The 27307-nt window shown below is 40.7% G+C and overlaps 1 protein-coding gene across 1 annotated transcript; it reads left to right on the forward strand.

Moving 5' to 3' along the window:
- The first annotated feature begins 4139 nt into the window (after nucleotides 1-4139).
- Nucleotides 4140-26271, forward strand: LDHB (lactate dehydrogenase B). The gene is made up of 8 exons (XM_032347709.1): nucleotides 4140-4290; nucleotides 7111-7245; nucleotides 14737-14854; nucleotides 16036-16209; nucleotides 17822-17995; nucleotides 21516-21633; nucleotides 24058-24181; nucleotides 25904-26271. The coding sequence occupies exons 2-8, from the start codon at nucleotides 7117-7119 to the stop codon at nucleotides 26069-26071; spliced, it is 1005 nt and encodes a 334-aa protein (XP_032203600.1). The 5' UTR covers nucleotides 4140-4290; nucleotides 7111-7116; the 3' UTR covers nucleotides 26072-26271.
- The last annotated feature ends 1036 nt before the right edge of the window (nucleotides 26272-27307 follow it).

The raw sequence follows: 27307 nt of genomic DNA on the forward strand, positions 1-27307 counted from the left end.
TCCTCCACCAGAACTAGCTTCAAGGAAACTCAGCTGCCTGAAACATATGTAAGAATTGGGAAATAGGGGCACCTGGGTGGCTTACTGGGTTAAAGCCTCTGCCTTCAGCTCAGGTCATGGTCTCAGGTCCTGGGCTCAAGCCCCACATCCATCCAGCTCTCTGCTCAGTGGGGAGCCTCCTTCCCCCTCTCTCCCTGCCCGCTTGTGATCTCTCTGTCAAATAAATAAATAAATAAATAAATAAATAAATAAATAAAATCTTTAAAAAAAAAGAATTAGGAAATAAAGGATAATGGCAAGAAAAAAAAGGGGAGAGGGTTGTATGAATCTATGAACCAAAGATGCCTCAGAGATCCGAACTCATAGAGTTTATTTGCTCATATTGTGCCCCACATTTAATATGTTTCTGGGAGAGACAAGAGTATCTTGTCAGATACTATATTACCTGGAGATATAAAGATGAATAAGGAAGGAATTTACAGTTTTAATAAGATTAGCTCGTCTGGTTTTGTAACCACATAACAACAAAAACAGAAAACTAATTAAAAGAATTCCCACAGGCACAGCGGCAAGATCAAATCTAGTTCTGGTTCTATTGTTAACTCACAGAGTAATATGAGGTCAGGCACTCAAACTCTGGGTATTCATTTGGATTAGATTATGTCAGAGCTCCTATTCCATTCCAAAATTCCATGAATATGGTTTTAAAAGAGCTGATAATCTGACAACAAGAGATAATTTTTTTAAAGGTACAAGATGTAAAAAAAGGAAAAAAGAAAAAGGAAAGGAAAAAAAAGACAAGACCTAATTCTCATTTGGAGGTAACTTTTTTTTTTTTTTTTTTTAAAGATTTTATTTATTTATTTGACAGAGAGAAATCACAAGTAGATGGAGAGGCAAGCAGAGAGAGAGAGAGGGAAGCAGGCTCCCTGCTGAGCAGAGAGCCCGATGCGGGACTCGATCCCAGGACCCTGAGATCATGACCTGAGCCGAAGGCAGCGGCTTAACCCACTGAGCCACCCAGGCGCCCCTGGAGGTAACTTTTTATAGAAGCAAAGAACTCTACCCTTTGCAGGAGGCTTTATCACGGCACGTAAGTACTATTCACAAAGGCCCGAAGGTAGGAAAAGTGCAGACAGAACAACTGTCCGCAGTCCTTATCCTATCATTTTTATTAGCTTGTTCTCCATTGGAGGGCATCCTGTCCATCTCGATCCCTAAAACACTGCCTGCCACATAAGTCTCAATAAATATATTTTGAAAGAAATAATCTTCTGTTTTGATGGTTCTTTGACTTTTGCATTCAGTATTATAACCAAAATTTGAGGAACTATTTAGTTTTATCTCTAAATGAACTGGTTTAGCATTTGCTGACTCTGTTTTCCTAACCACCAGGCAATTCTCCAGTTCTCAACAGACGCTGACCAGGTGGCCCACAAACGTAACTCATTCCTGACGCTATCTACCTAGAAATAGCATCAGATCCCACAGGTTAAGAGCTCAGTGTCACAAGACTGCCCTCCCCTGCCTACTTCAGATGCCAATCCCAAGTCCAGGTTATAAACTGGTTATAAATCAGAGGTTCCCACGACCCCATTCTGGGAGTGGACTAATTTTGATAAAGTGGCTCACAGAACTCAGAGAAACACTTACAAGAGCATCAGTTTATTAAAAAGGATATTGTAAAGGATACAGATGAATAGCCAGATGAAGAGGTCCACAGGGCGAGATCTGGAAGGATCAAAGCACAGGAGTTTCTGTCCCAAAGGAACTGCGGTGCACTGCCTTCTCAGCATATTTACGAACCATGAACCTGATCAAATCTTGTTCAAGAATTTTTTTAGAGCTTGTCTCCGATCTCCATTCCAGAGGTTGGTGGGTGAGCTCAAAGTGTTGTCTCTCCAATCACCTGGTCTTTTTGGAGACTAGCTCCATCCTAATGCTACCTAAGGAACTCTCCCTGAATCACCTTATTAGCATAAACTCAGGAATGCTGGAAAGGGCTTGTTATGAATAGAAGTTCCTCCTACCATTTTGGAAATTACAAGGATTTTAGGAGTTCTGTGCTGGGAACCAGAAGAACACCCAATCTCTTTCTCCTTATTCCATGCTGCCTATGCTTCATGCCATAACTTCCTCCTTTCTTGGATTCCTAATTTTGCTTATTTTTCAATGTGTCGACATAGCTTCCGATTTCTTAAAGGATGGAATGGTAGGGGACACAGGGAAGGAAAAAGTTTTCTTCAACCCTCTTAGGAACTCTGGCTAGGTCTGAAAAGTTAGAGACAGATTAACAGGAGAAAAGCATGCAAATTTTACTAAATATTTTATACATACATGGGAACCTTCACAAAAAAATGAAGACCAAAAGAAGTAACCAGAGCAGGAAGCTTTTATACCTTAAGGACAAGGAAATAATAAATTTGTGAAGAATTTGACAAGACAAAGAGGTTTGAGCTAAAGGTAGTAAATGGGGAAGCAGTAACTAGGAAGGTAAAGGTTAGTTTAACAGAGTTGTTGAACCAGATTTCCTTGCCCAAATTCCATGTCTCTGGGGAGAAGAATGGCTCGGCACAGGGAAGGTACCTTTCATGTAGGAGATTTCTTTCTCTTGGGAAGAAGAGTAAGAATGGAGGGAGGTCAGAGTGACCTTCCTACTTTTGCTGTTGTGTCAAACTTCTTCAGTTTAAGATATTCAGTATGTCAAATTGCCATTTGCTGGGGTAGCATGTCCTGAACCCCATGTATTTGGTCTGAATCACTGCAGGTATAAAATTGACTTTCACACTTCACATTTCAAAAATAAGTTGCCTGGGCATACAATTTTCAAAAATATTCAAGACTGGTACTGTGTACTGTCTTGGTAGTCAGAGTTGCATACTGGAGAACTCACATGGATCAGTCAGATTAGTAACTGAATGTGGAGGGAATGAAGATGAGAGTAGAGGGAAAGAATAGAGACCTCTTCTTTTTTTTTTTTTTTTTTTTTTTTTTTTCTGTCTCCCTTCCTCTCCATCCAAAGATACACAGTAACAGGGATGGTAAGGAGAGAAAATCAATAGGGAGATGCTTAGAAGTCTATAGGACACATCAGTTGTTTCGGAAAGTAGGTGAGAAAGAGGTCTTGCCAGGGTGATTCTTGAGTGTGCTTCCAACTTGGGTTCAAGGTGAATGCAGTGCTTTTGAGATGATCTACCTATCACACTGTATTCCAATGAAAAGAGTTTGCCTACTTGTTTCTTTCGAACTGGGAGCATCTCGGGGGGCATAGTGTTATGTTCAGCTTTGTACCTTCAACGCCTGGCACAAAAATGAAATGAAAGCAGCAATGATAGAATTAAGGGCCATTTACATAAAAACAAACACAAAAAACTTCCTTTCACATCCAGGGTGTTTGCTCTTTCTGACAGCTTTTTAATGAAAAGAAACAGACAACATAGGAGAGGCTGAATCTTTAGGATGCTTAATCCCTGATTCACCAATACCTTATTTTACAAGGCACTACTGGGCTGGGTATTATAAACACACGAATGAATGTCTCTTTCAGCCTTGGGGTGGCTCAGAAACCGACAGAGAAAACGAACGCATCTTACCCAGTTATCTTCCCTTGAGGGCAAAGCCTGCTTCTGAGAGCACCCAGATTTGTAGAGGAACTTCAAAAGGCAGGCACTAGGCCTCATTGATCTGGTCGGACAACTAGCAGTGGGAGTTTGCTGAATTAAGGTGGGGGTGCGGGGAGTTACTGTTGTACCAAATGAACTTTATAACCAAGATGTTGAATACTGAAAGTTCAGTTTTATTTTTAACAACATTCAGAAGCATCCGTACCATTCTGAGGTAACATGCGACCCACGTCTTGGCTAAGACCAGCGGTCCTCTAAAGTTGACCTGGAATGCTAAATAAAATTTATTTCTATTTGGACTAAACGTATCCAAATGAGAGCATGAGAACAAAGATGGGCAAGTTTTAGAAATAACGGGGCCCCTGTGTTGAAGTCTGTAAGCCTGGAGAGGCTGCAGAGCGGAGACCGCCCTTGCCAACGGAAGGTGACCTCCCCCAGCGGGGAGGGAGAAAGCGTGTGCACACTTGAGCCCTTGTCCTTGAAGGGGATTGAGCGAGCCGAGGGGAGGGGTAGGCGGTGATCGGGTTTCCAATCACAATAGAGGAAGCTAAGAGGCTGCGGCGCGCGTGGGCCCCGCCTCCTCCTCTCCTTGCAGATCCTGCGCCGGAGGAGACGCGCGCAGCGAACATTGTCTTCTGCGCCGGCTCCTCCAAGCGGGTTTTCTCCGGTAGGTTTCAGTCCGGGCCCCCGAATCCGGGCTCGCGGGCCCTCGGGTGGGACGTGCAGGGGAATCCTTGCGTAGCAGCACCGGGGGAAGGACCAGCAAGGACTGCTTTCCGGGACCTTTAGCCCCGAGCATCAGGACATGGGCCCTGACTCGCCCCTGAGGTATGGGGCGACGGGCCGTGCCCTCCGCTGGGGACCCGAAGTGCAGCGAGGAGGCTGCCCCTGAGCCCCGGCTTTGTCCTCCCCGCCACAGAACTCGCCTCCAGCCTGGGCTGGATCAGGGGAGAGACTTGTTGCATTTGCAGCTAAAACCGGGGTTTTGCATGCGGCGACCGCATCCTCCTTACCCCCCCACCCCCCCCCCCGGCCCTGCTGGCTGACCCCGGGCAAGTGCTTGAGGAACTGAGGAAATGGGGGCGGGGGAGTTAACCGAGTACCACGTGAGGGCTGGCGGATCTCGAGCCTGGGTGTGGGGATCTACCACCAGGGTAATGAACAGTCGCCCCCGCTTCTGCGGGGAGGCGGGTGGAGGATGGTCTGCGGTTTGGCCCTGCGCTCCAGTTTGTGCCCCCCCACGGATGCAGGCCTGCTTGGAGATGCAGGCCTGTTCTTCTCCGGCCTCTCTTCTTGATGCTTCGGGTGTTTTGTTTACTTGGCCAGCCTTGGGTGTGGAGAGGTTGGAATTTTCCCTAGAGACTTTCTCCTGGGAGATCAGGGGTGGCTGCCTTCCCTTGTGACCTGCTGCTCTCAGCTCTGCCGCCGGCAGAAAGAGGTGGCCTGTGGGCGGAGAGCGACGCCAGCTGCGATTAGGGCACGTGGTTAGTGGAGGAATTAGATGGCAACACCACGCTTTTTAAAAGGTGAAAATCGCGGGATAGCCTGCAAACAGGGTCTTTGTTCCTGAACTGAAGGCCCTGGTTGCTTGGCTCATGTAAAACTCATGTTTTACATCCGCAGGGAGGCGGGGGATCGCCCTCGCTCCGCCCAGGCGGGGGCGCTGGGCCTAAGGGGGATAGAAAGAACCAAGAACCGCCGATTTTGACCCTATTTTCCAGGTTTTTCCTCTGCAGCCACCACTCGGATTGTGGCACTGTCCTACATATGTAATAGAAAACATTTTCTAATAGTTTTTTATAACTCCTATTAAGGAGAAATAAAACTTAAAGCACTTTCCTCCAGCAAGATCTGAAAGAAAATATGTGCTGGCTTAAGCCTCTAACTGGTGTCTGAAGTTTCCAGAAATTACTTTAGGTCTGTACAAACGACTAATCTGTTAAATAGCAACCATCTCTGGATTTTTGTTTTCCACTGCTTGCTGGCTTCTATCTGTAGGGATCTCAAACCAGCTAACGAAAATAGATTTCAAGGAGAAAAATGCAGCAAGAGAAGGTGCAGTCTTCTGATTCTGGATTCTGCTCAGAAAGCAGGACGTGTGGGACTTAATTTGTCAGGCCATTTGAGCAGGCAGTCGTCCCAGGCTGCCAATTTTTTTCTTTAGCATTCGTGAGAAAACTGCAGATGAACTCTGCAAAGTAATCTCTACATTTAGTTCCTACAGTTGAGGGGCAATATTTTTTGGTGGGAAAATAGCTGCAGAACAATAGTCGTTACATAGTTGCGTCCAAATTCATGTACTTTATTCCAATTCAGAGCCTTCCGAACTCTTAACATAGGCAGTCACTGAACTAATAAACTTAAGTTACTTAGTCCACTGCAGATGAGAAACAAAAAGGAGACTAGAAAGCAGGGTACAGTTTGAAATAGGTCCAAGGGCTGTGGATGACACAGTCTAGCATAAGAAGTAAGAGGAAAACTAAAATAATAATGGGTGACAATTATAAGTGATACTTAAATATGCAGAAAGGGCTTAATTATGACCTGCACCCTCTCTGTTTAAGAAGGCAGGGTAGTAGGTTTTGTGTACTTTATTTGCCATGGAATTGGGGAGGTTCTTTAACAATTTAAGTAACTTTTTGCCATTTTAGTTACCTAAAAAATGGGCCTGATGATCTGATGGCACAGATAAATTTGGTGTTAGTATATGGAATGTTTTCCAATGGGTTTTCTTCCTCCCCCGCCTTTTTTTAAAAAATGGCTGCAAAGAAACAGATTCAAAGGCTGATATTCTCCTAGTGTGATTCCCTGGGAGGAAAATGTATTATGTGTGTGCCCACCTTCCAGTTAGTTTCCAAGGTCCACTGAATGGAATTTAGAGTAATATTTCCGAAGATTTTGCATCAACATTCACACCATTTTCATATCACTGGATTTATAAAGTAACCTTTATGCCCAATACACTGTGACCAGTTTTAAGTGAGACTTAAAGTAGAAGAACCAGTCCCTATCTTCAAAGAGTGTTAATAACCATTAGTAGTAGAAGCTATATCCATAACTGGGTATTAATTCTTTTACACTGACCTGAAATACGGGTTAGTACAGGGCCCTAATTTAGTTTACATAGAAGTTTTTTATGAGGGGAATGGAAACAAGTAGGCTAATCTAAATGTAATATTCATTTCTTTCGGCCAGTAAATGATGAGCCACAAGACAATTTTTATGACATGTTAAGTACTAGCACAGAATCTTAGGCTGAAGAGAAGAACCCAAATTCAAGTGGCTTCATGGAAGTTTTTGTGTTAATTAAATTCTCCATTAAGCGGGTTGCATGGCTCTTTAAAATGTATTTTATCTTGGAGAATATCATTAGGCTCATTTTCAACTGTGCTGTGGTTCAGAATTGCAACAGTAACATTTTATGGATTATTCCTGTTTGGGTTTTATATGTAGGTGTATGTATAATGTTTTGATTCTTTTCTTGCAGGGCACAATGGCAACTCTTAAGGAAAAACTGATTGCACCAGTTGCAGAAGAAGATGCAGCCGTCCCAAACAATAAGATTACTGTAGTGGGTGTTGGACAAGTTGGTATGGCCTGTGCCATCAGCATTCTGGGAAAGGTACATTTCAAGAACACCAGACACGATAATTTCAGTTTATGTATACAATCTCTTTAGGCACTTCAGGATTTTATTGTTTCTTTAAAAGATTTTTTTCCTGAACTGTTTTATTTTATTAAAGATTTTATTTATTTATTAGGGAGAGTGAGTACACATACATAAGAGTGAGAGAGAGAGCAAGAGTAGGGTTGTGGGGCGGGGAGGGAGAAGCAGACTCCCTGCTGAGCAGGGAACCCAGTGTAGGGCTTGATCCCAGGACCCTGAGACTCTTACCTGAGCGGAAGGCAGACACTTAACCAACTGAACCCCCCAGGTGCCCCATTTCCTGAACAATTTTAAGTAAATTATAGACATCATGACACTTGACCTTTGAGAGTGTGTATTTACTGAAAACACTGTCCCTATATGACAATAGAATCACTACACTTGGGGATGTTGACATTGATAATAATACTATTATCTAATATACAGTACCTGGAGTTAAAATTCTCCCACCTGTTTTATAGTTTCTTATAACTGTTTCCACCCCAATCCAAAATCATACCTTTTTATATACTTGCCCTCTCTCTTTCATTCTTTAATTTGGAGCTGTTACTCAGCTTATTTTGCCTCCACATCATTGACATTTTTGTAGAGTGCAAGTCAGTTAAATAGAACGTCACTCAATGTTGGTCTGATGTTTCCTTGTCAGTAGGTTCAGGTTAAATGTTGGGGTGGGGTTATGACCAGGCGATGGCATCACATCAGAGGCATGTGATGTTCGACTTTTTATTTCTGGTAGTGCCCAAGACACCCTGGGTTGAAGTGGTGAGTGCAGGACTTCTCCACTGCAAAGGTCACTTTACCCTCTATAATTAATAAATAATCTGCACAAGGGCTCTGCGGGCTTGCGGAAATGACCTTCTAAGACCTTCAGAGTACATTTCTAAACAGACATAAATTCTGGCATAATCAGCATTAGAAGTTATTACACTAATACTGATGTCATACTGGTACCACCTTCCGCTCCTGCAGACTTTCTTCCCTGTATACTTCCGCGGACTCCCGGCTTGCCTTCTATATACACCCCATGTAGGTCAGGCCATCGCTTTTTTTAGTCTCTAAGTACTTCTGAGGAAAGAGGCCCTTTATTGTTTACCTCACTGAATTGATTCTTGATCTTTTTGAAGGCTGTCTTAATGTAGGAACCCTGCCCCCCTAAAAAAAATTGCTGCTTTGCCTTCAGTAGAGGACACTGTCCCTTTGTGCCGTATCTGAAGGCTGCCTGAATAACACCTCACCAGGCATGTTTCTGTTTGCAGAGCTTAAATTCTCAAGGAACAGATTAAAAGCTATCAGAGAAATCAACTAAAATACGTACTGTGCACCAATGAAGGTTTTATTCTCTCGCATTTTTTTTCTAGCTAGTTTTGACGAGGTGCTTATTTGTAATAGCTGCCTCTCAAGTCACAGGGAATTTAAGTAATTACAATTTAGTGCTCACTGTTCATGCCAACGAAAATGAAAATCTTCCAGCTTATGTTTCTTTCAAAACATTTATTGACTATACACCAGGTAGAAGTGTTTAATAAAACCCTTTATATTAAACAACAACCTCAGAATAGGTGGTGCTGGTATCCCGTTTTCTGATGAGGTGGCTGAGCTGTGAAGGGATTAAGCAACCTGCCCATAGTCACACGGCTGAAGTGATAGAGCTGTATTTTGTTTTTTAATTTTTTGTTTGTTTGTTTTAAGTAAATTCTACCCCCAACGAGGGGCTCGAAATCTTGACCCTGAGATCAGTGTTACCCTGAGCCAGCAGGGCACCCCAGTAGAGCTGTATTCTGAACCCGGGCTCTGAACTCTTAATTATGGGGACTGCAGTTTCCTTTTATTCTAAGCTAGTATTTAGGCAGTTAAAAACATCAAGGTGTTGGTGAAATGCTAGCTAAAGATACTTCTTTTCTCCTGCTCATCTCAAAATTCAGACACTGTAGAAAAGTAATAAGTCACCATGATTCTGTAAGGAGTACCTCTGTGGTTTTCATTTTAACTTAAAATAGTCTTCGGTAAATAAACTTGGGGCTGTACTTGTGTTATGTAATACGTTGGCCCGGTTCAAGTGCTTGAGAACAGACCCTTCTGCTAACACAGTAGGAGTCTTCCCATTTAGATGGCCGTGAGGGCATGACTGCCTTGTTCAAAGACCATTTTGCGAATTAAAAATGTTTAAATCTCATTTTAATGGGTGAAGATTAAAGTGCTTCAAAATTGTTACTAATATTTGGGGATTCTAAACCCTATTCGTTTAACAGAGGAAGGAAAATACAGTGCCCTGCTCTGTGGCGTGTTTATATATTACTCCGATTATTCCTTCCCAAAAGCTGGTGGGGTCTTGTCATCTATGTATTACTGTTGGAAAGAAACAGTCGGAATATAGAGCTGGTAAGTTCCTGATCCGGTCTTTGAGGCCACCACTGGGCTGGTATGCTTTACAGAGAATGCACATTGCTTTCTCCCCAGGAAGTGAGCCAACCTGGGGCATCAGAGGTGAAGGTTGGGGAGGCCCACACTCAGTCCTCAGAAGGCTACTGAGGCCTCCAGTACAATGTCCCATCACTACAAAAACTCAGTTATCTTTTGCTTCTCTTTCCCCACTCTCCCCAGTGTCATGGCCTTCCGAGGAACTGTAGTAAGCTTCAGTAAAAACTGTAGCTCGTGTATGTAAACTTCCACTAGTGCATCAAAATCTGAGATGTCACAGATGTCTCCTGTCTGTCAGAACAAGGCGGTGCAACAGGGGCACCATTCACATAGTGCCAGCAGCGCCTTTACCATCTCTGACTTACTGTTTACCATCTGCCCTCCTTCTCCAAAGTACCTAGCTCGTTTCTGCTTAAAACCCGTTTCCTTACACTTGCTCTCACCTGGAATGTTACCCTGGACCACCGGAGTTGACTTCTTCCTCCTCCATATCAACAGCTTTGTAGTCAGGCAGTTGCTGCTGACTGTCCCAAGTAACCTTCCTTCCCAGGAACTTGAACGTCGCCCTGCCATATGGTCTCTGTAGCACTGCCGCTGTCAGAGGTCTTCTTAAATGGTTCACTTAATTCCCATTCCCTAGAGTCCCACGAGAGAAGGGACTTCCCTGAATTTGTTCATTGCTGTGTATGTTCCTAATTAGTAGAATAATGTCTGGCACACTTAGTAATAAGCATGTGTTACATAAATAAATGCTTCTGCTGTTCCTAATAATCACATTTTGTCAGGTTTTGATCATAGCTTTCCCTTCTCGTGGCTTCTGTGCCACGTGTCACTCCTGCCCTGCCACCCATCACAGGCTTCGCACTTGAGCTGTCCAGAGGGGGCTCTGAGTAGCCACCTCATCGTTCCGTCAGGGTTTGCAGAGCTGCCGTGCCCTCAGCCTCTGTGTCCAGCTGTCTTTGAGTCTCTGTCCTCACTCAGGTCGGCTAGCCATGTTCTTACTGTGCTTGCACAGCCGAAGGAGTTTCTTCGGAGCAGTGTAACTGCAGACGGAAGGGGAAAGTAGTTTTAGCCGTGCAGGCCTTGGCTTAAAAGTAAGATGTCATTGATGCTTGGTCTCTGTACAAGAATTGACTGTAATAAACTTGACCGAAAGTGCAGGAAAAGCCCCAAACAGTGTTTAATAATATGATAGAAGTAGCATTCCGCACATCACTGAATAAAAAGGTTCTTGTCTGTTTAGTTTGTTACTTGGAACAAGTAACAAAGTTTGTTACTTAGAAGTAGCATTCCGCACATCACTGAATAAAAGGTTGTCTGTTTAGTTTGTTACTTGGAAAAGGAACCTTTTCCCTCCACAAAAGTTCATGCTGATAGACACTTGAATATAGAAATGAAATGATCAGGAGCGCCTGGGTGGCTCAGTGGGTTAAAGCCTCTGCCTTTGGCTCAGGTCGTGATCCCAGGGTGCTGGGATCAAGCCCTGCTGAGCAGGGAGCCTGCTTCCCCCTCTCTCTCTGCCTGCTTCTGCCTACTTGTGATCTCTCTTTCTCCCTCTGTCAAATAAATAAACAAAATCTTTTAAAAAAAAAAAGAAAAGAAAAGAAATGCAGCGATCAAATGCTAAGGCATTGGTGGCAGTCATTAATTGGCCACGAGGGGCGGGAGGCAAATAGGGCCACCTCTGGTCCACAGGGGGCTTGAGATTAGAAGATGTTTTTGTTGTACATTAAACAAGTGGTCAGGCTCAACAGTGATGTTCTTGCCTTCTACCTGACCTTGTTCTTACTGGTTAAGAAGCACTAAGAACAGCAATTTCAGCCTTGCTGTTCAAACAGTTTTAAATACGTTTACAGTGTAAGTGGCTTCACAGGCTTTAGAATCCAGGTACTCCTGCTTTTTCAAATTCCTGTTCTGTCTGCCACTTTGCTTTTACTGAAGACCCCGACCCCCCCATTAGTTGCTGTTTTCGCTAACCACAAGAAATCCCAAGATTTTCCCTTTTACCTCAAAAAGGTAAAAAGTGAAAAGCAGCCAGAGTTTACTTTGTTGCGGAGGCAGCACACATCCCAAGCAGTGAGTGGTCCCACCAGATTTCCTTCCCTAGGAAGGAACCATACCTGCTCAGCCTCTGGGCATGAGGCTGTAGGAGCTTTGGGCTGTGTGAGCATCTGGGCTTTACCTCAGTTTATTTTGTGCATCTGTTAGCAAGATGTGTCCTAAGGTATCAGAAAAGCCTAAGAGAGCTGCAGCTGGGTGGCTCAGTGGAGCATTTGTCTTTGTCTCAAATCATGATCCCAGGCTTCTGGGATCGAGTCTCACATCTGGCTCCCTGCTCAGTGGAGAGCCTGCTTCCCCTCCCTCTGCCTGCTGCTCTGCCTACTTGTCCTCTCTCTCTAACAAATACATAAATAAAATCTTAAAATCTTAAAAAGAAAAAAAGTTAATTTGCTTTCCTGTGGTATCAGCAATGAACATGCAGAATTTGATTTTAGTGTATGTGCTGCCAAAGTGAGCACAAACTTGGGGAATTTGAAATTAAAAACACAATACTATAAAAAGAAAAAAGGAAAACCTGAGAGAGGTTATTGGGATCTGAGAATTCTCAAAAATTTCCCATATAAATTAATGTAATTGCCGTTTCTGCTTTACGCCATTTCTGCTTACAGAAGGTTTGGTAGGAACATTCTGCTTTAGGATAGCGGGGGGAACCTGCCTAGGAATACAGAAGGCGATTTATTTCAGTCAAACACCAGTGCTGACGCTTAGTCACACATGTTCTGGGTTGCCTGCCTCCACACTTGGAGGCTAGTCCGCCGTGCAGATGCAGCTAAATTCAGTGCTACAATTCTTTTTTTCAAGTATTGGATCTCTTCCTTCCTTGCCAGCTGAGGGTGCACTTGTCAGCCAATCCTCCACACCCACTGGCTGAAACAAAAGACAGGATCTCAGATCCTGTGACATCCTTTTCCACTTAACCCCAGAATTGTTTTGCCATGCTGACTCTAGCAGCACACATGTTATGTGACTAAAATAAAAGGGATACTCCTGCTGCTCAGTACCTTGACAGAACATGATGGCTATTATTAAGTTATAGTGTACTCACTGAAGGTTTAGAAAACACAAAAAAGGTTTACGTGATCTTGTCAGAGGCAGTAGAGGAACCAAACCATTAAAAAGTACCAAGTTTTTAAATAAAACTTGTGAAAGTTAATGCCAGTATTGGATAGATGTAGAAATGAGGAAGTGGTTGCTAAGTGATTCCCAACTCACAAAATAGTCATTGCAGAAGTTTGCAAGTAAATCTGTTGCTTGGAAGTAAGAGCACATTGGAAAGCTCTAGTCTCAGAAACTCACCAGCAAGACGGCTATAACTCAATTCTTGAGACTAGCAGGCCCACTGGGATTCGAGGTCTGGGCAGTGCTCATTCCTTGGCTCCCACAGGGAGTGGGTCTGCTTTGGCTGGCAAACTAGAGAAGGTCAGGTTTTCGTACTGGCTTCTGCCTCTGCTGTTCAGTGCCTTCCAGATAACTCCTGTTACACCCTAGCCTACTCTACCCTTTTCCTTCACAGTCTTTTTTTTTTTTTAACACTTTATTTTTTAGAGAGCGCATGCACGCATGGGAGCGCACAAGCGGGGGCATGGCAGAGGGAGAGGGAGGAGCAGGCTCCCCACTGAGCAAGGAGCCCAATGTAGGACTCGATCCCAGGACCCTGAGATCAGGCCCTGAGTGGAAGGCAACCGCTTAACTGACTGAGCCAAAGTGACTTCTGAGCCCAATGACCTCCCCTTTCCCGTCAACAGTCCTCTCCTCTCTAGCTGATCACACTGTCCTTAGAAGAGGCAGCCTCATTTGTAAGTGGGAGTCCATATTGATATATCCCCTTAAGCTAATTATTTTGCTAAAAGCCCTAAAATCAGTAAAGGCAAGGACTCTAGTGATACATCAGTGAGAGGGATAACTACTTCTTATAAATTTTGCAAGTTACGGGTTTCCATAAGATAACGGAATTTCAGAGCTGAAAGGTTCTTTGGATGCATCTAGACTGACAACCTACGCCCTCCCCTATTTTTTACAAGAAGAGTCGAAGTACTTGGTAAAGAGAGTGGTGTGCATGACTGATAAAGGGAGAACCCAAGGCTTTGTTTTCTGCCAGTCTTCATGTTGGGATATAGAAAACATATAAACATAAAGCGTGTTACATATAAAACATTTTATAGAATATGTAAAATTAAGACCCTAGATCAAGATTAAATAGTGTATTTGTTGATTGAGATTTTTATTTTGAACGAGTGACAGAGGATGACAACTGCAATAGAAAATGAGAGCCCAGAGAATTAGGCTGATCACAGGAGAATAACTAGTCCCGGATCCCAGCATCCATAGGATACCCCTTCCTTTCCCCCATCAAGACATGCACATTGGTTCAACTTAACCTGACAGGGTTCAACCGACAGGGGTTCAAATCCTGCTATTGATAGCTTAAACCAAATCTGAAAAACCCTCCAAACTGGAGGTGATTTCAGGGTTGGATACTCCCCAAGGTGGATTCTGGGTCTGGGTGAGTCTTCACCAGCCCTCACTCATTGGAAGACATGTATATCCTGAGACCACTACTGAACTGTTGGTTTCATGAGGGGTCTTTGTCTACATATTCTTAAAGTGATTTGTATCATGATATTGAATCCTAGTTGAGTACTAGAAGGTGAAATTTAGAGAAATCAGTGTGTTAAATATTAATAGTTCACTCAAGACTTTCTCATGCAGTTGTTTAAAGGGCACAGCCAATTCCCTGGTAAAACTCTCAAGGTTTTTAACACTTGGTGCTTAGCTATTTAAAAAGGGTCTCTGTTTAGGGGGCATCTGGGTGGCTTAGTCCCAACTCGGTCTCATCTCAGGTCCTGATCTCAGAGTTGTGACTTCAAGCCCTGTCCTTAAATAAATAAATAAAGGGTATCTGTTGGGTTGTGAGTTGAGGTGCACTGGAGTGGCTTCGGGTACTAACACCTGTTCTTGTATTTCTAGTCCCTGGCTGATGAACTTGCCCTTGTGGATGTTTTGGAAGATAAACTCAAAGGAGAAATGATGGATCTGCAGCATGGGAGCTTATTTCTTCAGACACCTAAAATAGTGGCAGATAAAGGTGATCTAATAGATGCCCTCGCTCTCACGGAAAATTAGTTTTCCATTTTGGTGAATCTAGCGTTGGCAGTTTTTCTTTCCTTCTCCTTCCCATTCATCCTTGAGGACCAGCACAGGTGTTACTTCTATAAACATCCCATGTGACTTTCATACATTTGACACACAATATTTTAGGAAGTTGTATCATACTGCTTGTTTACCTATGTTTGAGAACAGGAATGTTTTAGAAACTTTGAAAAAACTAAATATAATTCATATTCTAGCTGTCTCTGTTCTGGATGAGCACATTTACATGGTGGTACCACCATCAGAGCAGGACTGTGTGGAAAATGGACCTCAGATGTGACCTCAAAATAAATTCCACTACAGAATGGCTGAAATGTGGACCTCAAAATAAATTCCGCTACTACTACTAGTGGCCGCTATTCATTGAGTTATTAGCATTCTGGGTACTATGAAATTTTTCAATGTGACATTTTACCTCATATTCACAACAAACCTATAAAAGGTAGGTCCTCCTCGTAACATTGATGAAAGGTCTGAATAACTATCAAAAGTCATTTAACAATAGTTTATTATGTGACTCATTCCATAGCTGTTGTCTCTGATGGTCACATCAGGTTATAATAATGTCTGTATTTGGGAAGTGACACTTCCTTGAGGGGAAAAAATACTCTCCAGAGAAACTCAATTGCGAAAATGAATAGGCTTCCTTAAAATACTGAGTATTAGAAAATAGTTTCCGCCTGAGGACGAACATTGCTGTGCCTTCCCAGAAGTGTCCTTTAAGGCCCTTTATTTTTTTGTTGGGGGAGTTCCTACTGGACTTTGGACTCACTGTTTATGTTTTATCAAGTTACTAGCAATCTAATATTCTAAAGTCAATGGCATTTTAAATTTCTTAACCAGAAACATAATTTGGGGCCTTTTTTATTACCTTGGTCCATTCTCTGAGCGAGTTTTATGTTTGGATTTATTTCTGTATAACTCAAGAAGGAGGAAGCTGTTTCTCTTGAGAACAGCGTTCTACTTCAAAACCTTATAAAATAGTAATTCTTGCAGTATGTAATGCCTGTGTAAGTCCTAGAAGCTTATGGTTGTTTAGGTTTCTGGAGCATATCATAGATGATGTATTTTGATAAGAGTTGTATTTAAAGTACCTTCCCCCCCTTCTCTTTCAAGATTACTCTGTGACTGCCAATTCTAAGATTGTGGTGGTGACTGCGGGAGTCCGCCAGCAGGAGGGAGAGAGCCGGCTCAATCTGGTGCAGAGGAATGTTAATGTCTTCAAATTCATTATTCCGCAGATAGTCAAGTACAGTCCTGATTGTATCATAATTGTGGTTTCCAACCCAGGTATTTTATTGATAAGAATTGTCCTAAGGTTCGCTGCTGTGAAGTTAAATGCTTTGGGTATCTGTTTCATTTAGTTTGGCTTTTAAAGATTCTGTTCTAGGATTTGCTAGCAGAAGCAATTTTTGTGTCTTCTGTTACTAGCTGCAAAAGAGTGCTGTTTGCAAAACAAATGGCAGGGTTCTGGGCCAAATGTTTAAAAATGTGAGAAGTTATATATAAAACAGTTGCAACTGTTTGTTTCATCAGTTTGTTGTAGAGCCTAGAAGCTTTTTAAATTTTCTAGGAAGAGTATTCTGAGATATGTAATGAAACATTTAAATGTGGCTTCAATTTGTAGGAAACATTGTAGCATTTCTGATCTTCTGTTGGCCAAGAAGTGTATTCTAGGAGTGTTGAATTTGAGAATAGTTTAAAAGCTGCTAATCAGTCCAGTTTTATAGAAGTAGACTATCGATAGACAAATAACATGCTAATGCCAAATGTTATAACTTAAATGTTGCCTTTTTTTTTTTTTTTTTTCTGAGTCAACATTTGCAGAATAAGCATTAAAATTTCTGGTTAGAAAGAATTGCATTATTTAACCGAAATAGTTAGAATTCACTCTATTTTGCACTTCTTTTGTCTGTAATTTGCCACCAAATGGACCATTTATTAGTGAGCATAGTAGATACATTGATAAAGTGGTAAAACTGATTGTTTCTGACACTTGAGAAAGAGAAAGATTGTGAATCAGAAGCAGGGAGATCCTTACAGTTTATGAAATATTGAGAGTTGGGGGCCAGCAAGGACAGATTATTTTAGTAGTGTTCTGTGCAGTCCTGAATTGGGTGTTACTAAATAGTGCAGTCTTGTGTATAAATATGTAGTGGTAGGTAGACTTGGAAGGAACAAGAATTACAAATAGCTGGTATATAGGAAGTTCCTGCATCCCAGGCCTAAGACACATCATTAGCTCATTACACAACTTTCCAGGTATAGCTTCAAAGTCTCAATTCCAGAGAGTCGCGCCCACTGAATCAGAGTTGCTAAGGAAGAAGTTTATAATACCCAGTCCAAAATGACCTTAAAATATCTCCACACATCTGTGTGTGGAGGTGGAGATGACAAGATTAACCTCTTGCCTACCTTGTGTGCACCTTTTCTCCTCTTCATGGTTTAGCCTAGAAGTTCTGCGATTCTGTCTCAGCCAGCAAGTTTTATTCTTTGAAGTCTCAGGGCTGTGGCACACCAGAATAAAGGTTCTGTCATAGAGGTCCTTTCATTAAATACTACAAAATGTCAGTCCCTTATATTATCACAATTGCTTACTGAATAGTGCCTTGTGCCCAGGGAAATTTATAGCAGTATGCCTTAGTAATTTAGTAACCCATGGCTTTTGGGTTATGATGATAGTCGTCATCATCGGGGAACAGTACTATCAGAGAAGCATATGTTATCATTGGTTCTCTTATCTCCATTATTTCTGAACTCTATAAAGTCAAAGTATTCAGTCTTTCCAGCTACATCTCAGACTGGAAAAATTGGGGAGAAGGAAGATAGGGCACTTGCTAATTGACACAGCAGTTGAAATTAGTTTTGATTTCCTTACATATATTACTTTAAACCCTTTTAGTGGATATTCTCACATACGTTACCTGGAAACTAAGTGGACTACCCAAGCACCGTGTGATCGGAAGTGGGTGTAATCTGGATTCTGCAAGATTTCGCTATCTTATGGCTGAAAAACTTGGCATTCATCCCAGCAGCTGCCATGGATGGATTTTGGGAGAACATGGTGATTCAAGTGGTAGGCGAAAAAAAAACACAATATTCTAATGTGTATTTATGGTATTATTCTTGTTATTCTGAATTCTTTTAAATTTTAATTTCACGTACTTCACATTACACATAAGCAATTTGGGGGAGAACACTCTGATAGTGACTAGGTAACTATGTATACAGTCCTTATCAATCTTTTGCCTGCTAAGTTTAGAATCTACTGATACTTCTTGATTAAGTAAATTATAACTTTTGATAGTTGTCAGACACAATATTTAGTCATTTCTTCTATATTAATTCTACTGTAAAAGAAAGCTTTCTCTTCCTCATTTATGTATTCATTTGTATCAGTGTGCACTCAGATTTTTATTTTATTCCACAAATGTTCTTTTACCATCTTGGTAATGCAGAAGTTGTCCCAGATTTGGAAAGTAATAGGCTTTTCAAACTGCTTCTATGTCTTTTTGACATGTCCTAGCATTTTTTGAGTCCTTGTCTCTGGGACAAGGAAGTGTGCCACATTGGTGTTTTATTTCCCATTTCCCTGTACTAGAAGCATCTCTTTCTCCAGTGAGCCCTGTTTCCTTCTGAGGGGAATGGTGTTTAGAAACCAAGATCTGGGCATAGGTGTGCTCATGCTTCCTCCTTTCCAGGGGACATGGGTATTATATCCATCATGTATAATGAAGGGAGTAAATTGGGTAACAAAAGCTTTTCCATAACCAGTATCTACTATTCTTTAGTGTAAAATCTTGCTTTAAATTAAATCTGATTTTGGGGCACCTGGCTGGCTCAGTTGGTAGGGGCATCTGTCTGACTCTTGATCTCTGGATTTTGAGTTAAAGCCCCATATTGGACCATGGAGCCAATTAAAAAAAAAAAAAAAGATAAAGTAAATGAAATCTGATTTTTAATACATCATTAATAACTGTCAATCATTTAAGTAGTAAGAGACCATTTGGTAAATACTTCAGATATTTTCTTTAGAAATTTAAATAGAATTGTTAGTCATTAATTATTGTAGAAAGGCCAACATTAAAGTTACATTGCACTTCTGTTTCTTTTATAATGCTTTGTTTTGAAAGAATTAAGGAGCCCTTGGGTGGCTCCATTGATGAATCACCCGATTCTTAATTTCGACTCAGGTGATGATCTCGGGGTTATGGGATGGAGCCCTACCCGGGGCTCTGTGCTCAGCAGGGAGCCTACTTCTCCCTCTCCCTCTGCTCTACCTGCCCTCTACTTTCTCTCACTAATAAATAAATAAAACCTTAGAAAGAAAAAAAACCGAGCACTATTTACGTAAGTTCATTAAGTCTCTGTTTTCATTTAAGTTAATATCTCTGTTCTGTGGCACACCTGGCTGGCTCAGTCAGAACAGGACACCTCTTGATCTTGTGGTTATGAGTTCAATCCCCATGCTGGGTGCAGAGATTACTAAAAAATAAACTTTAAAGAAATTTTTTAAAAAGTTAATATTTCTGTTCCAAACAATTTTATATAAAAGTTCCAAACAATTTTATATAAAAACACTTAAGAACAATTCTGATTATATCTTTTAACTCTTGAGCCTGTTTATTAAACTAAAACACATTGAATAAGCTAATGGTATAATACTGTAATTATCTAAAACACTTTAATAGTAACGAAATCTTTATTTTACTGACTCCGTATCTGCCCTGTATGCAAGGAAATATTTTCTCCCTAAAAGGTTTAGGTGTAAATATTCTTCTGATATTAATGAGCATGTGTAATGTGATTTTAGGAAAGAGTTTGTTACGGTATAAGAATTTGGTCTTACAAACTGTTGCATTTGTGCAGTTTTATACAAGACTTCCTAATATCCAAGGATTTGTTTGAATTTATGTCCTTTGTAAAAAACTATCACAATATCTAGTGTGCAGCGGTCAGTCAATGCTAGTTACTACAGTTGTACAATTATGAGAACCATAGATGTGGAGATGATTTTACATGTCCTCTAGTTTAAGACTTGCATTATAGTGAAGAAAGAATGAGACAAAGCAGGCATAGTGGCCAGTGGCTTGTTAGAGATCCTTTAGCTAATTAGTGGTACAACTACGACTAGAATCATGTCTTCGGACTCCTATCCAATCTTCTGTTCACTCATCACTGTGTCCTTTTTTTCCAGTATACCTTTTTTCCTATTTCTACATTGACCTGTATGGAGTGAAAGAGAATTAAATTGTGCTCAATCCTGACATAATTATGTAGAGCTCATAGTTTCATCAAAAGCCATGGCAGTACCTTAGTTTTCGCAACAATTAGCCTGAATTCCCAAGACTTCTGGACTTCTAGAGGAGTCTTTTTTGGCCATGGGCAGTTTTGCCTGTCGTAGATGGTTTCAGCCATACTAGACTTTACCCCACGCTTTTGCTCTTATTTCCTGTGTTTATAGTGCTCTCCTCTAAAGGCCTCTGTGGACCATACTTAGTTTTCAAGGTCCAATTCAAATACCTATTTTTGCAACCCTTTCTGACAACCCTTCACCCCTAATTAAAGTAGATTGTGAATTTATGGTTTTTTTTTTTAATTTATGTTTTATAATGCTTTCTCCATGCATCTGTGGTAGCTCAGCCCATTGCTTTAGTTTCCTTTGCCTGTTTCCCAGTAAATTCTGAACTTACCCACAGCACAGACCATGCCCTTACTCATTTTTTTATATGCTTGCATATTCAGTATATACTTCGGGCTGACTTAGAAGGTGTTAAGAATAAGTAAAGGTGTTCTGATGCATCACGCCCTCCAAAAGATAGAGTTGGTGACCAAGAACACCTTTGCTGTGCCTCTGGAGGCATTCTTGGAAGGAAATATTTGATCTGTTTAAGACCAGAAAAATTCACTGTGGTTATTACATGGAGTTTGTTTCGAGAGATAGACAGGACTTAGGGTACGAAAAGAGATAACTGGAGTGTATTTGGACCTTACCCCAGAATTTTTTTTTTTTATTTCGCTCCAGAAGAAAGGGCTTTATATAAGAAGAGTGAGTAGGAGTGAAGTTAAAAATTTCTCAAATTGAAAGTTTAAGATAGTCCTGAACTGGAAGCCCTTGTGATTTCACAAACTAGGGGAAGGCAAAGAATTTCACATTCTCTGTAAGTACGACGCAACAATTCTGTTTTGCACAAAAGTGGTTGAAAGTTAAAATGTCCGCTGTGTGGCTGAAGGCACATGCCAGCCTCTGGGCGAAAGCGGACTGGAGCAGCTATCTCTGGAGCTGCTCTAGCCAGCATTCAGTAACTTGCCTCGGGGGTGAAATCTGAACTAAGAGAATAAAGGATTTTTTAAAATAGTGTCAGAAACATATGACATGTTTTGGACACCTGGGTGGCTCAGTCATTAGGTGTCTGCCTTTGGCTCAGGTATTGATCCCAGGGTTCTGGGATCGAGCCCCGCATCGGGCTTTTGCTGAACAGGAGCCCTGCTTCTCCCTCTCCCACTCCCCCTGCCTGTGTTCCTCTGTCAGATAAATAAATAAAATCTTAAAAAAAAAAAAAGAAATGTATGACATGTTTATCCTTTTTCTCCAGTGGCTGTGTGGAGTGGAGTGAATGTGGCAGGCGTTTCTCTTCAGGAACTGAATCCAGATATGGGAACAGACAACGACAGTGAAAATTGGAAGGAAGTGCATAAAATGGTGGTGGAAAGGTAAGGGGAAGGGAGCTTGAGATGATTAGTTTTATCTCAATAAAATTATCAGCATTTCCATGACTGTCTGTCTGCTCAGGTGAGCTCTTAATATCATGCAGCGCACCTGGGTGGCCCAGTGTGTTAAGTGTCTGTCGTTGGCTCAGGTCATGATCCCAGTGTCCTGGGATGGAGCCCCACATCAGGCTCTCTGCTCAGTGGGGAGCCTGCTGCTTCCTTTGCCTCTCTCCCAGCTCATGTGCTGTCTCATTCTCTCTCTCAAATAAAGATAAATTTTGTCCTTTTTTAATATATGTATATAGTAAACATGCAGCTGTTCTCTTCTGAAGCAGGTAAGACTAACTTACTGGTCAAACCTACCACGCAGGTCCCCGTGGGGAGAGCAAGTGTTTTTCTAGAGAAATCCTACTATATAGGAACAGGAGTAAAACATGGAATTAACAAGTGAGAGAAGGGCTTTCAAATTGCCTCTTACCTCTTATAAATGAGGTTGACTTGTCTAGAACCTAGACACTTAGTCTCATAATTGCCTAAAATAAGTACTTGCTGATTGATGACTATCTTAAAGCTGTGCTGTATTTACCTTTCCACACCTCACTAAAGATGTCTCCCTCTTTCTCCTTTTTTCACTCTTACTTACTAACCATCCTTTCCTATGACCTTTGTGCTTACAAGGTGTCATTGTGGAATAGAGTAAAGACTAAGGGCTTGAATTCAAATTATGACACTGGCACTTACAAATGCCTTTTAACTTTTAAGTTGAATTTCAGTTTTGTTCTCTCTGAAGTCATATGGTATTAGAATTATTATAAAAATTGAGTAAAAACACAGAATAATGCTGGTGAGTATTCAGTAAATGTCAGCTGTTACTGTTTGGAGAGAATTATTACAAGACTTCCTCAAACATGGAATTGTTTTTGCTTAGTTTAAATGTAATGATTTTTTTTTTCTGGAGTTTGACCTGTGCATGGAGGAAAAGATTGTCTAAAAATGTGAGAGGGTCCTTAGCATTTTATTAACTTAATCCCGTTATTTTACAAATGAGAAAACTAGGGGTCACTGAGATAATATTATAACTTGTCAAGGTCTAACAGCCAGTGATTGCATTAAATTCCAATTTCCTAAATTCTCATTTTAGTTCCTCCTGTGACCTCTTAAGGACCAGGACCTTTGTGGGTTTCAAGGTGTGAAATTAATTTTCAGAAAATTGCCAGGCAGGTATTGTTTTCACTCTGCTGTTATGTTAGTTGATACTGTATTTTAGGTGACAGTGGTAAGTGGGACTTCGAAATCAAGGTATATTTTTGTCCTTAGAATGTGAAGGTCCACCCTGCCTAGGTGTGTGGGGTGGGTATCTTTATGATAATCACTTGTGACCAACAAAGAATAACCAGCCCCTAAAAAGGAAGTAAGCCATTGAATGTGTTATCAGTAGAGAGGTGAAAAGGATTTAAGTTTCCTGGGTAGCTTTCCATAAACGACCAATCCTAGTGGGGCCTGGGTGGCTCAGTGGGTTAAGTCTCTGCCTTTGGCTCAGGTCACGATCTCAGGGTCCTGGGATTGAGCCCCACATCAGACTCTGCTCAGAAGGGAGCCTGCTTCTCCCTCTCTCTCTGCCTGCCTCTCTACTTGTGATCTCTGTCTCTGTCAAATAAATAAATAAAATCTTTAAAACAAAAACAAAAACAGACCAACCCCAAAGACCCTCTATGGCAGCCTTGTCGAGACCCCCCCCTCACTCTTAAGGGTTTTTCTTTACCTTCACTTAATAAACGTCTATCGCTTTACTCACACACACCCACACACACACAAAAGAATGTGGTCCTTTTATTTTCATTGTTTCTTGATTTCATTGATAACTTTGGAAATACTCATGTTTATGAGTATGAAGATTGGGAAAAAGTATGTTTTTACCGCTGTGACTTAATAAATATGCATGCATATAATAAGTTATTTTGTTTTAAGATTGATTTATTTTTGAGAGAAGTGAGGATGGGGAGGGTCAGAGGGAGAGAGAGAAACTCCAGCAGACTTCTTGTTGAGCTCACAGCCCAATTCGGGGCTAGATCTCAAGACCCTGAGATCATGACTTGAGCTGAAACCAAAGTCGAACGCTTAACCTATTGCACCAAGCAGGGGCCCCTCAATAACCTATTTAAATTTATCACAGCATTCATGTAGAGTCTACTCGGTAGTGTTTCCAGTTGTACATGTTTTATATATATGTTAACTCATTTAACAAACTTATAAAATAGATACCATTGTTGTCCTCATTTTACAGAAGAGGACACTGAGATAAGAAAGGCTTTCTGAAGATGACACAGTTGAACAAGACAGAGCAGAAGTCAAGCCCAAAGAGTCCAGTTTCCGTAACTATTGAGTTTGATATCAGTTACTTCTTCTATGATTCCTTTCTTTTCGTAGTGCCTATGAAGTCATCAAGCTAAAAGGATATACCAACTGGGCTATTGGATTAAGTGTGGCTGATCTCATTGAATCCATGTTGAAAAATCTATCCAGGATTCATCCAGTGTCAACAATGGTGAAGGTAAGATAAACTTAAAATTTCCAGTATTCTATTCTGTGAATAGATTTCAAGAAGGACAAGGTAGTCTCAGTCTACTTTTTTCTGAATCTCAAAATTTTGTGGAAGCTTCTCTCTTTTCTCCCTTGTATACTGTGGCAGATTAAATATTAACTGAGTCTTTTTTGACACATTTTCAAAATATACATTATTTGAGTAAGTATAATAGCTTTATTTCAAGTTGGGGCATTAATGTATAATCTATACATTAGTACTTTGATGCAGTACTTGATATCTTAGTAAATTTAATTCAATTTAAAAGCTATGAAATGGGCACCTTGGGTGGCTCAGTCAGCTAAGCATCTGCCTTCAGCTCAGGTTATGATCTTGGGGTCCTGGGATCAAGCCCCGATGGGGCTCTCTGCTCAGGGGAAGTCTGCTTCTCCTTCTCCCTGTCTCCCTGTTCATACACATGCTCGCTCTCAAGTAAATAAAATCTTCAAAAGTAAAAGCTACGAAACACTTAAGTAGAAATTTTTTTTTTTCAATAAAATTAAGATTATATTAGAATATTGTATAAGATAACTGATTGCCATAAGTCAATGGCAAGGGTGAAAATGTAAGGGGAAAATGCAGTGGATTTAAAGAAACATGGAAAAGAGAAAGATACAGAAGAATTTGGTGGTAAAATGTGATGTCAGGTATTTTTGGTTTTGTTATTTTAAATACTATAGCAAAATTTCATTAAGTATAGCAAAAATTTGATCATTGCTCAGTCTTGGAGTACATACGTGGAATTTGCTTATTTATCTCCACTTTGGTGTATGTACAAAAATTTTGGAATTAAAAGAACATGCAACTCTTGATCTCAGGGTCATGAACTCGAGCCCCAAATTGGGTGTAGAGAATACTAAAAAGAAATAAACTTTTTAAAAAAGATTTGAAAAATCTATTAAAGTAACTTGTTTAATATAATTAATTAACCCAGGTAATTGTATGGTTAAATTGACCTGGTGAATAAATTAATTGCTTTATAGAAACTGATAACGTGGGAAATTATACTATTATTTTTTTAGCAACTCTTGGATGTTACAGAAATCTTGCCTTTGAGTAGCTTCCAACTACTTATTCTGGACTTATTGGACAGCTACCATCTGAAATTCCCTCCTAAACTAAAGAATTTTTTAAAATTTGGATTTCATGAAAAGCAACCCATTAAGAAACACATTGGAAGGCAATTTAACTTGAAGACTTAGATATTAAATTTCATTAAAGTATGTCTAAGCAGAGAGAGATGTGTCAATAAGTTCAGTAAAAAACTTACTACTTTCTTTAAAATTTCTAGTTTATCATAATGTATATTTGCATATTCTGTGTATAAAATCGAATTCAGAATGTAAGTATTTGGAAAGTAAGGGCCTGTATGTGTTGAAAATCAAAGAATGAGTTTGTGCTTAACTATATTTTCTACATGCCTTTTTGCTTAAATATGGGATCAGTGATCATTCTTCCTATGGTTTTATTTCTTCCCTTTTTTAAAAAGGATTTATTATTTATTTATGAGAGAGAGTGCACACAAGCAGGGGAAGCAGCAGGCAAAGGGAGAAGCAGGCTCCCTGAGGGAGCCTGATGGCGTTCCCAGGACCCTGGGATCATGACCTGAGCTGAAGTTCGACGCTTAAGTGAGCCACCCACGCACCACTGTGATTTCATTTCTTAATCTAATTGTTTCTCTTGTTCTGTCAGGGGATGTATGGCATTGAGAACGAAGTCTTCCTGAGCCTTCCTTGTATCCTGAACGCTCGGGGCTTAACCAGTGTGATCAACCAGAAGCTGAAAGATGATGAAGTTGCTCAGCTCAAGAAAAGTGCAGATACCTTGTGGGACATCCAGAAGGACCTGAAAGATCTGTGACTCCTGGCTTCTAGGCTGTAGAAATTTAAAACTGCAATGTGATTAACTGTGAGCCATTAGTTTTCATCCATATACATGGATCGCAGTTTGCTTTTATCTTCCTAAATATGTGAATCTGGGCTCACAGAATCAAAGCCCGTGCTTGGTTTAATGCTTGCAATATGAGCGCTTGAACAAATAAAATTAACTATTGTAGTGTGCTTCTGTTTCTGGGACTCCTTCGTTAGTGATCTGAAAGATTTCAGTCAATATTTCAAATAATTCTCCCCACCCAATAGAATGCCCTAAATTCTATCTATTCCATTTTCTGTATTCCTCCCTCCAAATAACACAACCATTCTTTGTCACAGTATATGCCATGATCTTGTTATTGTTGTCCTGAGAATATGATTACCCTTTTAAAGACATAATTTTTTTAGAGCAATTTTAGGTTTACAACACAATTGAGAGGAAGGTACAGCGATTCCCCATACACTCCTTGCCCCCACACCTGATGGTTTCAATGTCATTCACCAAATGGTACACTTGTTACAGTCCGTGAAACATTACTATCCAAAGTCCATATAGTTTATGTCAGGGTTCACTCTTGGAGATGTATATTCCATGGCTTTGAACAAACATACAGACACATTTCCACCATTCTCGTGTGCAGCACATTTCACTCCCTTAAAAATTCCATGGTTTTCATTTTAAGGCTGTAACTGAAGATGGAACTAGAGGCAACAGATGACATTTATAAGAAAGTCCATTTTAATTTCCAAAAAGGAAGAACCTTTAGAACAGGTTTTCTATAATTGGAATCAACAATGTTAAAGTTACTTCGTCTTGATAATGAAGAAAAATAAAAGTTGGGGCTGAATTATCCAAATCCAAGTTACTGGGACACAGCATAATGTGGAAGTTGAGAGGGAAACTTAAGGCAGACTTATTTTAACGAAGAGTTTCCAACTTACCTATAGTGTTTAGGGGTCAATGTTGAAAGTACGGGAATTGTCCGATAAACCTGGGTTTCAGTGCGGGTTCAATCACTGATAACTGAGTTGGGGCAAGCTACCTAAGCCTCAATTTTCTTACCTATGGAACAGTGATAACAATGGAACCTCTTTGATGAGTGTTGTATAAATTGAGAAAATACAAAACTCAACACAATGCTTAGTCATAGCAGTAACTAACATTCAGATAGTGCTTACTATTTCAGGGCTTTACATACTATTAACTCACTTAAATCACCTTTTC

The sequence above is a fragment of the Mustela erminea genome, chromosome 6, assembly GCF_009829155.1.
Source record: "Mustela erminea isolate mMusErm1 chromosome 6, mMusErm1.Pri, whole genome shotgun sequence".
NCBI lineage: Eukaryota > Metazoa > Chordata > Mammalia > Carnivora > Mustelidae > Mustela > Mustela erminea.